The sequence below is a fragment of the Phacochoerus africanus genome, chromosome 14, assembly GCF_016906955.1.
Source record: "Phacochoerus africanus isolate WHEZ1 chromosome 14, ROS_Pafr_v1, whole genome shotgun sequence".
NCBI lineage: Eukaryota > Metazoa > Chordata > Mammalia > Artiodactyla > Suidae > Phacochoerus > Phacochoerus africanus.
In genome coordinates, this window is record NC_062557.1 from 49518909 (window position 1) to 49534044 (window position 15136).

General features: G+C 52.8%; 1 protein-coding gene across 4 annotated transcripts in view; it reads right to left on the reverse strand.

Annotated features, from left to right (window-relative positions):
* Positions 1–856: 856 nt before the first annotated feature.
* ANKFY1 (ankyrin repeat and FYVE domain containing 1) overlaps positions 857–15136 on the reverse strand; it is an 83181-nt gene continuing 68901 nt past the window's right edge. For 3 of the 4 annotated variants that reach the window (XM_047756775.1, XM_047756776.1, XM_047756777.1), the window contains 8 exons: positions 14326–14526; positions 13292–13468; positions 11582–11729; positions 11033–11123; positions 10609–10733; positions 8133–8279; positions 5640–5730; positions 857–5057 (listed from right to left, as the gene is read on the reverse strand). In XM_047756775.1, coding sequence (XP_047612731.1) covers positions 4925–5057; positions 5640–5730; positions 8133–8279; positions 10609–10733; positions 11033–11123; positions 11582–11729; positions 13292–13468; positions 14326–14526 — 1113 coding nt within the window. In that variant the 3' untranslated portion in view covers positions 857–4924. The remainder of the gene's footprint in view (positions 5058–5639; positions 5731–8132; positions 8280–10608; positions 10734–11032; positions 11124–11581; positions 11730–13291; positions 13469–14325; positions 14527–15136) is intronic. The other variant, XR_007131612.1, reaches the window with a different exon arrangement.

Genomic DNA, 15136 nt, shown 5'->3' on the forward strand with positions numbered 1-15136 from the left:
CTGATTCAGTGCTGTCTTCATGCTTCCAGTTTGGTATGTCTCTGCCCACGCTGGAGCAGGAGCAAACAGCTGGTCCAAACTAGGGGTGAGCACAATGGAAGACAGGTAAAGGAAAGGAAAACAGTAGTTCAAGAAAGTGTGAGGGCCAGGCACGCTGCTAGATGTGTGCAATTTGCACGGAGGGCTTATGGATCAATAGATTTTAACTTGCGAAATTCTAAACTTCCTTAGTTTTCTCCGAAACTCACAGTGCTGGTCCTCCCTTCAGATCACAACCAGCAGAAACCTCACCAAGGGCGGATCCTCTGGAGTTGCTCCCAGATAATGGAGTCAGAGAGAGAATTTCCAGAGCCCCTCGAGAGAGCCGTGTGGGGTCGGTGACAGAGACTGGGTAGCTAGGATCAGACACGTCACCATCAGCCGAAGTCTGGGCCAAGAGCACAGTACATGCGGGCAGCTGGTCGTTATGCCTAAAATAGCTACTTGCTTTTCTTTTTCTGGCCACATCTGCGACATATGGAAGTTCCCAGGCTAGGGGTCAAATCGGAGCTGCAGCTGCAGCCTAAGCCATAGCCATAGTCTGCGCCACATCCCCAGCAATGCTGGATCCAAGCCGCATCTACAACCTACACCACAGCTTACAGCAAAGCTGGATCTGTAACCCACTGACCAAGGCCAGGGATTGAACCCCCATCCTCACAGAGACAACGTCGGGTCCTTAACCTGTTGAGCCTCAATGGAAACTCCTAAAATAGCTACTTTTTGACTGCTGTCAATGACGTGTTTCTGAAAAGCACTGGAAATCCAAATTTTCCAAGAGAGTAGTGGTTTAAAAAATGTATTCACATGTCAAGAGTTTAAAGTTTGTTTGTTTTTAATGCTTATTGGTACTTTTTGCATTAAAAAGAACTACAAATGTGTTATTAAGATTTCCAATTTAAATGCACAATTTTACCTCATTTTATTTATAAGGAATTGTTACAGAAAATGCAAATATCAGTATTTGAAAAATACATTCCATTACACAGACTCCAAAGAAACGATGCTGATACGCGCCATGGTCCTCTTAAGATGCCCTTGCCCCACACCGAGCGCCACCCGGATGGCTTGGAAGCCAAGGTGATCAACCCGAATGTGTGCCTGCTGTTTCTGCCCAGCCCCTCCCCTTGGTATAGCACACAGGTTGTCATGGTAACAGCCAGCTCCACACATCTGCCAAAAAGGACATTGAGCCATTAAGTCGAGCAGGCTGCCAACTCAAGACTCCTTAGCTACAAGAAAACCAACGTTGTCAGTTGTAACAGGTTATTTATGCCACACACAAAAAGTAACTGTACAGGCAATGATCTTCCAAAGAAAGTCTTTAAGGCATCTATGATAACTTCTGGAAACGTAACAAGTGTTTAGTTTATATCTTGTCAAATAATCAGCTCTTCTCTAAATTACTTGCACAAAAAAGGGGAATGTGGCTTCCAAACCCCTTTAGAAAGCTGTTTCCCCTCTGCTCCCTCCCCTCCACAGCACAGGCTGGGGAGCTCTGGTGCTTCAGATCTGCAAGGGCTGGGTTTGCCAGCCTCCGGCACGGTTCTCCCAGGGCTGGTCCTGAGGGAAGCAATCCTAGGTCCTGGAAGAAAGCTTGTTTCAGAAGCTCCATCACGGTCTCAACCTGCAAGCTCTAAGGGGGGCTGTCACCGAAGCCGTGCATTTACCTGCTCATGTCACCATCGCCTGGGGGGTGGGGCTTAGTCTGCCTCTCACACCTAAGCATTATATAGGTCAATAGAGTTTTTTCTCCAGATTAGAAAAAAACAAAACAAAACCAAAAAGCTGGATGGAGATCAAGGCTCTCCCCTGCCCCAAGGCTCTTCTTCCACTTCACGCCTGCGGACAAGATGAGCACACTGTTCCCTACAAGGTGGGAGACACAATGGGGAGGGATGGGGAACCCACATGCATGCCGAGTTCCACGCAGGGACCCCATTCAGGGAGAAGAGTGAGACGCTGAACAGGGCGGTCACAAACAACCCAGGGCTCTGAGGTAGAGGACTGACAGTCACGGGGACCCCACTCCTGGAGAGAATATGGCAGGTGAACTGAGCAATCTCGTCTGGCCTCGACGAAATTGTAACCGGGGTGGACAACGCACAGCAACAAGCTCCAAACAGAACACACACGCTAATACATCCTTCAGTGAGACACCACTAAAAAGACAGCTGCAAGTCAAGAAGTCCTAAGGGGAGGCACTTAAATTTGTGGAAAATTCCTGTGTTAGAGGGTCACTGCGAGATCGTTCTAGCCATTCCATTTATACATAGCACAGGGTCTGTACCCTCCTCTTGAAAAGAAAAGAAAGGGCTGTTAAGAACACACTGTAGCATAAATCTGGGGCTGAGCAAGAGGCAGTTAAAAGCTAAGTGAGGGTCACATGTTGACTGATGCGGCACGTCAGAGGTCCGCAGAGTTCATTCTTCCTGCTCTACTCATTTACAGTTGGCAACTTTCTGGATAAATAAAATTGAGATGTTGCTATTAGTAGTATTTAAGCTATGGGTTCAAACTTCACAAGAACAGCTAGGCAGTTGTAGGATCAAGTGTGACAGCCTGGAGAGCACAGAGAACATGCACAGGCCCCCCCCAGGCAGCCACCACTCGAGGACCCTGCAGCACGCAGCCCCGTGCACGTCGGCACCTCAGGGAGATCCGAAGACTCTGGAAAGGTGCTCTTTCTAGAGCTCCAAGAATGCACCCCCAAGCCAATGTGGATGGAACTCACGCCATGTTCCCCCCACCCCATGGCGGCTAAGTACCATTGCTATCCCTGGACTCCACGAAGAAAAAGGAAGTTTGACTCAACATATTTTAAACATGATTTGAAGTGCAATTAGAGGCAAGACTGTTACTGGAACTGGTAATGGTGGGGCAGGGGCAGGAGCAAGACGATCAGCCTCATCCCTGACTGAATTCCTGCCCTCCTCTCTCCACCACGAATGTTAAAAGAACAGCTATAAAAGTACCGACCACCTCCATGCCTATCTGAAGCATAATTATCTTTCCAGTTAAAGAACCAAGCCACCTAACTAAGGCCTACTTCCTCGGGCCCTGTTTAGGCAACAGAAAATGGAAACTGACCACATGTTTCATATGGTCAGGTGTTTGCCAAGACTAGTTGTTTTTCTATAAAAATTCTATATGAAATATGTCACAGACTTTAGGGGACAAGGAAACCCCTCTAATTAATTTTTTCCTTGAAACACTGTGCACAAGCTCATATTAACATAGAAAGCATATATATATCTTATAAATCACAGAAATATTAAAAAAAAAAGTAGCACTCTGGTTTATCAGCTCATTTTACACACATTTTTAGGCAACAGGATATATAAATCTCCAGCAACCCGGAGGACATCCCGCTATCCAAACAAAAAACCAGCCTGTTGCAAAAAAACATTTAGTCCCTGTTACACATGTATCCATACTTCATGAATGCAAAAAAAAAAAAAAATGTAGTGGTTATTAAATATCTGAAAAAAACAGTATGTATGGCTGAGACTGTTAATCTCTGAGTGTAACTACAACACGTATGGTTCATCTCAGAGTTTTGTTTTTATCTTTTTTTAAAGCAGTGGTAGAAGTTTCTCTTCAAATGTGCATATTTAAAGAACTGGCCAAACGTTCAAAAGAAATCAAGTGGGTTAATGGGTTAATGTACATACCAGCAGCCGCTAAGGCCTGATAAGCTCTGGGGCCTCACTCAGCACACGCTGGGCCAGGGCCTTCGGCTGCCGGCTCTCAGGGGCGGGACAAGCGACACAGAACTGGGACCTGGGACCGACAGCACGCACGGCACGACCGGGAAGCGTTCAGCAAGAAGCCCTCGGGCGAGGAGATGGGACCTGTCGGCCCGAGGTCAGAGAGTCCCCCTTCTCCTCGCTTGGCCCGTGAGACTCTCTTGCTCTACACAACACTCGGCAGGAGTTTTCCCTTTAAGACTCAGTGTGAGCTGAGGTCCGGTCAAGGCTGATCCTTGATATCGCCGGGGCACAGATGCAGGAGGGGTCTGTTGAATATGGATTTTTAAATTGGAATCGGCAATAACGCAGCTATATAAAAAGTGCAGTACACTCTGGGTGCATCTCCTCCAGCGGCGCCCAGCGGGAGATGAGAGGACTCCGGGGACAGGACACAGCGAGATGACAGGAGGAGACGGCTGCTCGGAGGTGGCGCGGCCAAAGCGCAATCCTGACACCCGAGCAACATGAATACTGGTAAAGCTTTCAGTTGTTAAGGCCACAAGTTTTTCAGCTCTCATCTTTGAACCCTGTTTAGAAAGATTTCACCTTTTTTTAAAGGGGTAGCTCACTAAAAATACGGCTTAGCTTTTTCCAAAAAAAAAAAAAGAGAGAGAGAGAGAGACTTCAGGGCAAGAGGATCCTATGATCTTTATGAAAACATTGTGCAGAAAAGTCCGCAGCCACTTACCCTGGAGTAAAGCCAGCTCTCGTCGAGCCGCTGGGCGCGCCAGCTGCCATACGGACGGTCAGGCTCTGCCTAAAAAGTCCGTCCAGGCAGGAAGACTTCACGAACGCTCTGAGACAGACACCGGGCTACTGGAAGGGAAATGGTTTCCGAAGTGGCCTTGGATGTTGCTAGCAAAATGGGGACTAATTCCTATCACACTGACCACCTAGGCTACATGGCCTGGTCCAATTAATGAGACAACTCGTGACCTCGATCACAGTCCGACACACAACAATCACACAGAATCATTTGAAGAGATCGATCACGCCATTTGGTCCTTAACTGTTCCAGTCTGTTGCCGCGGGAGGACGACTGCCAGCTCCTGCTTTGGGCGGGTCAGGCTGGTGGGCAGAGCAGCTGCTGGGGAGGCGACCGAGGACGTGGCCTGGACCTTCCTGAGGGCTCACTAAGAGACCCCGCCCAAAGTTAGCACATCAAAGCAGATGTTGCAAACTCGCACGGGCTTGTTCAGATCAAACTTTATAATAGGAATCTCCTTGGTCGAGCATTTATGGCACAGAAGGCGTCCGCAGTGACGACTGTGGAAGCAAAGAAAGGCCGTGAGAGCGGCTGCCCAGGAGCCGCCCACGGCCGCGGCCAGCCCCGCCCCTTCCAGCCTCGTCAGACCCACGAACGCACAGCCCGCAGTCCCTGAAAACAAAATTCCTGCCAATAACTAGGCAAAGTGATCCTGAGGAGCCTCTTTCTTTGCAGCCCAAGAGAGGCTCCGCGAGAGCCAAAGGAGAGCCTCACAGCAAGGGGAGTGGTGCCTCGGTTCTCGGCGGAGCGGCCCGAGCCCGGGCCGGAGGCACCCTTCCCACCAGGGAGCAGCCCAGCCCCGCTTCGCTGCGGGCAGGGAGCCTGGGGAGGCCTGACAGGCTGCGCGGACCGGGAACCCGGCCCTCAGCACACAGTCACCAGTGTGGGTGCCTGCTGGCCTCCCCACGTCACTGGCAGTGTGCGCAGTGCTGTCAGCTCGTCCCTCCATTTGGCCGAGTTTTGCCCAGGAGAGTGCAGGGCCCTGGTGAGGCCACGGTTTATCACAGAAAAAGGCAGAAGCAATGGTACCAGCAGAAACCCCCCGACTCCTCTGGCAGGTGACGTTGGAGGTGGGGTCTTACCAGTGATGTTTGCGAGTTGTGACTCCAAACTTGGCCGTGCACTCGTAGCAATTGGAGCCGTCGCACCACGGAGGCTCCTTGGACAGCATATCTGTGAACAGGCAGAAGGCTAGTTCTTGTCAGAGAGTGACTGTGCCCAGCAGGAGCCGAGCGTAGGGGGAGCAGGAAAACAGACCCATAAATAAAGCCCCGCACTGCAGAGGCACTTGAGGGGTACGAGAGCAACTTAGAGGCCCGTCTCCTCTGACTGCACTTCGCAGAGACCGTGTTTTGTACGAGTTGAGGTCTGGGGCAACCCTGCACTGAGCAAGTCTCTCGGGGCCATCTTCCCAACAGCATTTTCTTACTTTGTGTCTCTGCGTCACATTTTGGTACTTCTTCAAGTATTTCAAACTTTTTCATTATTACTATGTTTGTTATGGTGATCTGGGATCGGGAATCTTTGATGTCACTATTCTAATTGCTTCGGCATTTTTTAGCAATAAATTAATTTTTTAAAACTTTCTTGGCTGCCCCACAGTACATGGAGTTCCCAGACCAGGGATCAGATCTGACCTACGCCAGGGCTGGGCAACGATGGATCCTTTAACCCACTGCGCCAGGCTGAAGACTGAACCTGCTTCCCGGCACTGCAGAGACACCACTGATCCCACTGTGCCATGGCAGGCCACACTCGCGGCATATGGAGGTTCCCAGGCTAGGGGGTCTAATCGGAGCTGTGGCTGCCAGCCTACGCCACAGCCATAGCAACACCGGATCCGAGCGGCATCTGCGACCTACACCACAGCTCACAGCAGCACTGGCTCCTTAATCTGCTGACCAAAGCCAGGGATTGAACCTGCAACCTCATGGTTCCTAGTCGGATTCGTTTCTGCTGCACCACAACGAGAACTCACCAAAAAGTACCTTAAATTAAGGCGTGCACATTTCTCTCCTTAGCCATGATGCTACTGCATGCTCATATAATGAAAATGTAATTCTATAGGCACTGGGAAGCCAAAAAATTCATGTGATTCACTTTACTGCAACATTCGCTTTACTACGGTGGTGGGGACGGGACCGAGGTCTGCCTACACGCTAATGGGGGCTGGAAAATACGGGGGCTGAGCATTGGCGAGGCAGACCAGGGGCAAGGGAGACACAGGGAAGGCGGGGAAGCAGTCAGGCTCGGCGGAGTGTGAGCAGGGCAGGGAGGGGACAGGCCAGCAGCGGGCCCCAGGGGCAGGACCCAAACGCTGGGGGAGCAGGGAGGAGGGAGCAGCAGGAGAAATGAAGGAGGCAGAACTGTAAGATTTGCTGAGGGAACCGAAGTCAAGGCGAGAGGGAGGCGGGGGCAGGAAGGAGACCGAGGGGGTTCCCGGGTTGCTGGACAGGGTGGCCGAGGCTGAGGTGGGACCAGCAGCAGAGGAGAGACAGGAGAGGCAGCCCGGGCAGCAGAGGGGCTCGGTGTCAAGCCTGTGGCAGCCGTGGGGCATTCAGGCTGGGCGTTACTGGTGCTGGGGGACCACGTGCCGGCACCGTGGCAAGGCGAGCGCCGTGTGCACAGGAGACGGGGCTCACAGGGAGGGATCGGTTGTCACCCAGCACCACCCACACGCCAGCAGACAGGTTACTGCGGCCGGCCAGGCTCCTGTTCTGAGTTCCTACGAGGCTGACCAAGTGCTCGGCAAACAGCAGGCTAGAGACACAAGCACTGGGCGGGGGAGTTGGTTTGTTTTTGTTTCTTTTGGCTGCTTCCCCAGCACATGAAAAGTTCCTGGGCCAGGGATCAAACCTGTGCCACAGCAGTGACCCAAGCCGCTGCAGTGACAACACTGGATTCTTAACCTGATGCACCCCAGGGGAACTCCAGAAACGCCGCACCTCAGCGCTGGCTCTGCTACAAACCAACTCTGTGACCTTGTGCGAGCCACCTATGTCAAGCTCACGCAGCTACTACGGACGTCTGAGCTCGTCTCTCGGCGCATGCCCTGTTCCGTCTCACTGTGGCTGCTGACAGTACAGTGACCCGTGGGCAGGGAGGCACTCGGATTCTTTCTGCCACCGCCACGGGGATGAGATCATCAAGCACGAAGCTCTCCTCACCACAGAAGGCGCATGGGGAGGAAAGGTAAGTGGGGCTGAGCCGAAAGCCCACCCTGAAGGATGCCGGGACTCAGCATGGGCCGAAGGAAGAAGGGTGTGCAGTCACGCGGCCAGGAGCCCTGGGAGGGGGCCTGCCCGGAGCCGACGGATTTCGGCAGGATGATGGGAAATGGGGAACGGACAAGGGCCCCAAACGGAGCGCTCTGAAAGGCGACGGCTCACAATGACCCTGCCACCCTGCCCAAGGCCTCCATGGCATTCACAGAGTCCTACGCCGCATGGTGCCTGGAAAGCTACTGGCTCAGCCTGTAGAGCAGGTCCCTATGAGGTATCTGGAGCACCAGGACTTGCAGATAATCAACACCGCCAACCGTGCTCTCGCTGAAAGAGCGGGACGCGGCCACTCACCTAAGAGTCTAAAGAGCAGCTGCTTGGTGGCAACCTGGTAGTTGAAGATGTTGACTCCTTGGTTATTGGTGACCCCCAGGCGAGCCCCGGACCGGACAATGGCGCGGCACAAGTTGGCGTTCCCTTTCATGTACGCTAAGAGCAGCACTGGAAGACAAAACCACACACGGGGCTCGTTCCCGCCCGGCCCCGCCGGCCCAGCCTCAGACAGCCGAGGGCGGGACTGATGCTGGCCGGACATTTGCTAGCAAAGTCCCCACTGACACGGGGGCCTGTGGCTCTGGGGAGAACTCAGGAGGACCTGCAGTGTCGTGCCGTCGAGACCTGGCCCCGAACCAGGGCTCCAGAGCAGCGCCGGCTCTTGGCCACGCAGAGCTCTGGCCACAAGAGAGCTGGGGGGTGGGGGGCGGTGTCCGCACAGACGGGAAATACAGCAGGTCTCAGCTGCCTCCCGTCCTCTGCAACACGGGGCAGGGGGGACACAGCCCTTTTCACACAGTAGCTTATTCTAAAGACTTGTGAGAGGTGCACACATGGAGAAAAGAATACAGCAGCAGGCAGGACCTGCTCCAGAAAGCTCTCGAGTCCACGGAGCCGTCTTCTGTGCGGGTACAGGCGCAGCGGTTCGGAACAGCTCTGGCTAGGGCATCCTGCTGGCCCTCCCTACTGACAGCTACAGCTCATCAGCCCCTTTTCGCTTCCTTTTACAGGACACTGTAAATCCTTCCATTAATTCTCTAAACGATCCAGGAGGATCGGGGTGATTTCAAATGAGCAAACAGGCAGACAGGTTACGAAGCTTACCGAGTCACCCTGCTGGAACATGACTGAGCTCGGTATTGAAACCCCATCTGTGTAACTCAGAAGCCTGCCTGCCTATCTGCTCCTGGGCAGTGGTGCTCACTGGAGTGGGTGTTGGCTCCAGGCTCTCACTCCCAGGGCTGACGCCTCTGAAGCCAGGCTCATCACTGCTGGCTTAGAAAACATGTCCTTGCAGACCTGTGGTTGCCAAGGGGGAGGGAGAGGGAGTGGGGTGACCTGATTTTAGGCACAAGCGCATCTGAAGCACATCCATGTAGGGATCCAAAGCCAAAAGCCACGTCCAGATGGGCGCCCGCCTGTTTCTATGGCCCTCATCCACCTCCTGTCCCTTCAGGAGTTTGGGGTTAGCAGATGCAAAACTTTTCCACTTAGAACGGATGAGCCATGAGGTCCTACTGTACAGCACAGGGAACTATATCCAGTCTTACGGGACAGCCCATGATGGAAGATAATACGAGAAAAGGAACGTATACAGACAGGTATGACTGGGTCCCTTTGCTGTACAGCAGAAATTGGCACAACACTATAAATCAACTACACTTTTTCTGTGTGTGTCTTTTTATTTTTTAGGGTGGCACCCGCAGCGTACGGAGGTTCCCATGCTAGGGAATCCAATCAGATCTGTAGCCACTGGCCTATGCCACAGCCACAGCAACGTCAGATCCAAGCCCCATCTGCGACCTACACCACAGCTCACGGTGACGTTGGATCCTTAACCCACTGAGCCAGGCCAGGGATCAAACCTGCGCCCTCATGGATGCTAGTCAGATTGTTTCCACTGAGCCATGACAGGAACTCCAGTCAACTATACATGAGTAAAAAAGATAAATTTAAAAAAAGGAAAAATGGGAGCTCAGGAAAAACCAAAAAAAAATTTCATGAATCAAGACCAAGAATGGATAACAAAATATTTGGACCCAGGCTAAGGCTTGGGACACCCGTTGGTGAATGCAGTGCTGCCAAAGGCCACAGAGGCTCTGTCTGGCACGACGGGGAGTGAACAGCAACACAGCACAGCAGCAGCAGCAGAGCACGCAGAGCTCCTGGGCCGAGAAGAAGGAGACTTGGATTTCCTGTATGTACTGCTTACCTTGTACGGTTGTTGTCACCAAAAAAAGGAAAGCAAAGTACACCACAAAAACTATGAAAGCTACAGAAATTAACACAAGTGGGAAGCTAGGGCACCACCCCGAGAGAGGCCCGCTGATTAAGCCCCTCAGTTAGACGCCAGCCCGCACCTGTCCACAACGTGGCACTCTTTCAAAGCGCGTCAATACGCACTGAAGCGCATGTCCTCCTTCTGCAGCATCTGTGAGGTGGCTGTATTTTCTCTCTCTGGAGATTTGGAAGCTTGGAGAGGGACCGTGCTGAATGGACAGGAGGTGGATGAGGCACTAGAAACAGGTGGGCGGGCCGTTTGGACGTGGCTTTGGCTTTGGATCCCTAGATGGATGTGCTTCAGATGCGCTTGTGCCTAAAACCAGACCCTGCCAAACTGCACCTCAGGAACCTGCGAAAGATGCTCACGGAGCCCAGCTGAAATGCACTGGGCTGAATGTCCTTAAGTGATTGTGACACGTGTGCCTGGGCTCTTATTTTTCTAGGAAGCAAGGAATATCAGCGAGACAGGACAGACAAAAACCTCAGTACATACCGGTGTTCCCGTCTGCATCTGGTTTATCTAGAGGATACTCAGGCATGCACTCGAGGAAGAGCTCAAAGACGGCTGCCGCATTCTCCTTGCCATACTGTCCCAAAATGTGCAGTGGTGACTGGCCTCTGATAAGACAAGGTGGAAGAGGCAGGTGTGTAACTGCCACGGCCATCATGCACAAACGCAACGGGATTTTCTGACCTCTGTGATTTTGAATAAATCTCAAGGACACAAAGATCAGAAAAGTCCTTATTAGAAGTATTTTCAAAAAGCAGAATTCCCGGGCACCACAGGCTGGCCAAGCGCCCTAGTGGCCGGTTCTGCAGCTCGCACCCGGGCCTCCCAGAAGGTGCCGGTGACCGCCGCCCGGAGGGGCAGGTAGGGGACGTGGAGCCCCGGCCTCCGCTCAGAACCACACACTCACCTGAGATTAAAGGCTTCGGCGTCCACGGTGCACTCTGTCAAGAGGACGCGGATGTTGCTGAGCCGGCCGTGCATAACCGCGAGATGCAGAGCTGGGGAGGAAGCCCTCTTCAGTGCGAGCCCACAAGCAACGCAGAAGATCTCGGCGTTTCCTCACCTCACCAACCTCCCTCTCAGTGGGAGCAGCCGAGCCACCCCCATCCCCTCAGAGAGCAGCCTTTTCAGCCCACCCACCCCAAGAGGGCGTCATAAAGGCCACCTCCTAAAACTCTGCTTTCTGCCTCTGCAGTTACTCGAAGACGAGATTTAATGGTTTCACAAGAAGCCACTTCAGGCCTCTAGGGTTACCATTCACTTCGGGAGGCTGCCCAGGCCCTGGTCAGGAGCGGGCTGGATGCCCGGCTCAGAGCATTTCCTGTCCCAGCCCTGCTCCTGTGAGAGCCAAGCTCCGCAAAGGGGGACAGACAAAAGGGAGCAGCACCTGCACCCCTAGAAGGGAGGGGCTGCTTCAGGCACTGAGCACTGCACACAGGGAGGGACTGGCAATTACCATTGTTTCCATTCTCATCCACAGCAGCAAAGTCCACTCCATTCTCCAAGAGGACTGAGCAGATGGTGGGCAGGTCCTGCTGGGCAGCGAGATGGAGGGCAGTCTGGCGGTGCTTGGTTAATTCATTCACTTTGGCTCCTGCAAGAAGCTGGTGAGGTTGATTACATGAGCAGCCACTCTGCCACAACCAACCAAGGTCCCATGTAAGGGGGCCAAGCCTGCCTACCTTCTGGCATCCACGGATCTGCCACGCTGGCAAAGCCGGGAGCGCAGGGCCGCACACACACTCCCAGTGAGACACAGGCCAGCGAAACCCGTCCCAAGGGCAAACTGGCCATTATCAAGGTATCAAAAAAGCCAATCCTCAGGACACAGAAAATCTAAGACTGCAGTCTACACACCTACACGGAATCAGTACTAGTGTATAAAGCTACACAGGACTGCAGTGACTATATAAGGATGTCCAGTGCTTAAAACCAAATAGCAGAAAGTATTTAATTATGAAAATTATAATATATACAAATAGAATAATGACTAAGATGATAAAAATTTATGATTTAACATGAAAGGATGTCTATGATAGGGAGTTCCCGTTGTGGCTCAGTGGTTAATGAATCATGGAACCATGAGGTTGCAGGTTCGATCCGTGACCTTGCTCAGTGGGTTAAGGATCCGGCATTGCCGTGAGCTGTGGTGTAGGTTACAGACGTGGCTCGGATCCCGTGTTGCTGTGGCTCTGGTGTAGGCCGGCGGCTATGGCTCCGATTCGACCCCTAGCCTGGGAATCTCCGTATGCCGAGGGAGTGGCCCTAGAAAAGGCGAAAAGACACACACACACACACACACACAAAAGATGTCTATGATATAGTAAGTTTACAAACTCGATCCCTGGCCTCACTCGGTGGGTTAAGGATCCGGCGTCGCAAATGAATGTGTGTCCTAAGGACAGTGTTTTTGCTTTTTAGGGCCACACCCGTGGCATGTGGAGATTCCCAGGCTAGGGGTGGAACTGGAGCTACAGCTGCCAGCCTACGCCACACCCACAGCAACAAGGGATCCAAGCCACTTCTGTGACCTACACCACAGCTCACAGCAACACCGGATTCTTAACACTGAGTGAGGCCAGGGATCGAACCCGAGTCCTCATGGATACTAGTCGGGTTCGTTACCACTGAGCCATAACAGGAACTCCGAAAAAAGTTTTATAACGACATGAGGTGACAGATTTTAACTAGATTTATTGTGATTGTTTTGCAAAAATACAGACACTGAATCAATATGTTGTGTCCTGATGCTAATTTAATACTGTCTATCAATTAGACCTCAAAAAAATAAATTAAAAAGATGAATGCAAAAAAGTGAGAGACAGAGAGACAGCTCACTCAACAGCGCAGCTGAGGCCTGACAGAGCAGCAGAAGCACAGACGGGGATCTCTCGTCCAGTGATGCCTGCGCCCTGCCTCTGCCGCCCACATCCTGCCCTCCCTCAAAGCCTCATCCAGCATCCGCCTGCCCACGCCACCCCTGGGCGCTCAGGACACGCTGCCCACTGCACACCGGCTTTCCCCAGGATCCTGCCTCACTCCCCGGATCCCCGCTGGCCTCGCACAGTCCCCGATAAAACACCTGTGTGGGATGAGAGCGTCCATGCACGCGCTGCAACACGCGTAGTCCACACGTTACAGGCAGCAATGCTGCAGTGACACTTACCAAATTGCGGACAATAATCTCTGAGCCTGCTTGGACGGCAAGGTGCAAAGGGGTCAACTTGGACGCATCCTGGACTCTGGAATTCACGTTAGCCTGGACACTGATGAGGAACAGGACGCTTTCAATATCAGAGCTCTGAACTGCCACGTGAAGAAAATTCCGGCCCTTGTTATCCACCTAAGGCAACAAGGAGGAACCAAAGCATTAGTGGGCCCTCCTGCAAGAGTGCCTCTGGAGCACGGCGAGCTGCACCGACCACTGGAGAGGCCGTGGTGTCGCCCTCCCTCGGTTCCAGGAGCTCCCTCCCAAGCGCTAACACCAAATGCCTGCCCGTCCCTCCCCCAACGCCGCGGACCCACGCTGTGTATTTGTGCACGTGACCACACGGGCATGGTCCCGTCCACGTGGTCAGAAAAAGAGAGCGGATCCCAGCTGCCCTGGCATCCTCCCGCAGCAGGAGTGGACTTGGAACCTCAAGGACAGGGAACGGAAGGCACCAAAACGCGGGGATGCACAGAGGAGGCAACGAGGGACCCAGGCCACAGGCGTCGCAGCCAGCAGTCTAACGTCACAGCTGCAAAGCCAGCCTGAGCCCTGAGCAGTCAGAAACACCTTTAGAAATTTCCAGAAAGTCTTTTGTTTAGGCCACCAACAGTATATTCCAGATTTTGCTCCACTGACATAAAGCAGAAAAAAAGCTCCCTCAAATCAAACCACAGAGGACCTGCAGCTACCAGAGCTGTCACGTCAGCATGAGGGCTCCGTAGGAAGGGAGGGAGGCACACACACCCCATTCCCTCACGCACCGTATCCTCTCACACACACACACACACACACCCCAGCTTCATACTTGATGGGAGGAAACGTGAGCAATCTCCATTCATGAACATTAACCCCAGGTAGAAAACAAAAAAGAAAGACAACTGTCTTCACGCAGAGGAGACCTGTTTCGTCGCTGACACATGTTCAGTCTCCACCTAACAGGCTCCGCTGTGCCCGGGCACCGTGGAGAACGCCGGGCACCGGCCGCTCACCTGCTCGGCGGCCCCGGACTCCCGCTTCAGGATGGCCTCGGCCGCCTTGTTGTTCTTGTAGGTCATGGCGCAGGCAAAGGGGGTCAGGCCCTGCCTGTCTCGCACGTTCAGGTGGATGTCGGGGTGAGAGATCAGCAGCTGAATGATGACGCCGTGTTGGTTGCTGATGGCCACGTGGATGGGCGTTCTTCCTTCTGCATCCTATGGGGACAGCGCACAGATTTCAACGTCCGAATGAAGATAAAACCCAGGAAAATCTGAAGGGGAACAACTTTCACAACAAATTTGGTTCTGAGAATCAACACAGCTACTCTGTATTTGAAAGCAGCTTTCCAGGAGGCTCAACAGAGTAGACAGAGCCACCCCCTATTACTCCACCAGATGCACCAAGACGTCTGGCTTAGAACAGCTGCAACCAACCTCACCTCCAAGTTAAACCCTACTTATCTGGCTGCAGGGCAGCAGGTGCACATCTCCACTGAGCTACTGGAACATTCTCCTAAACACAGTACTCACTTGGGACTAGAACAAATTTGCAATGGAAATCTGTAACCAGTGGGGACAGGAAGCAAAGGAAAGCTAATGGAACGAATCTTCCTTTGTTGGAAGGACAAAGGCACAAAAAAGTCTTAACCTGAAATGACTAAAATTACTACGCAGGCTGTGTGACCCCGGGACGGTCACGTCATCTGTCCGTACCTCGGGCCCACGCACAGTAAAGCAGAGGCCTAGGACTGGAGAGTCTGCGAGGTCCCTGGCCGTGGAAGGAGAGCTCCCTGATCCTGGTGTCCCATCCATCTCCCTGGACAAC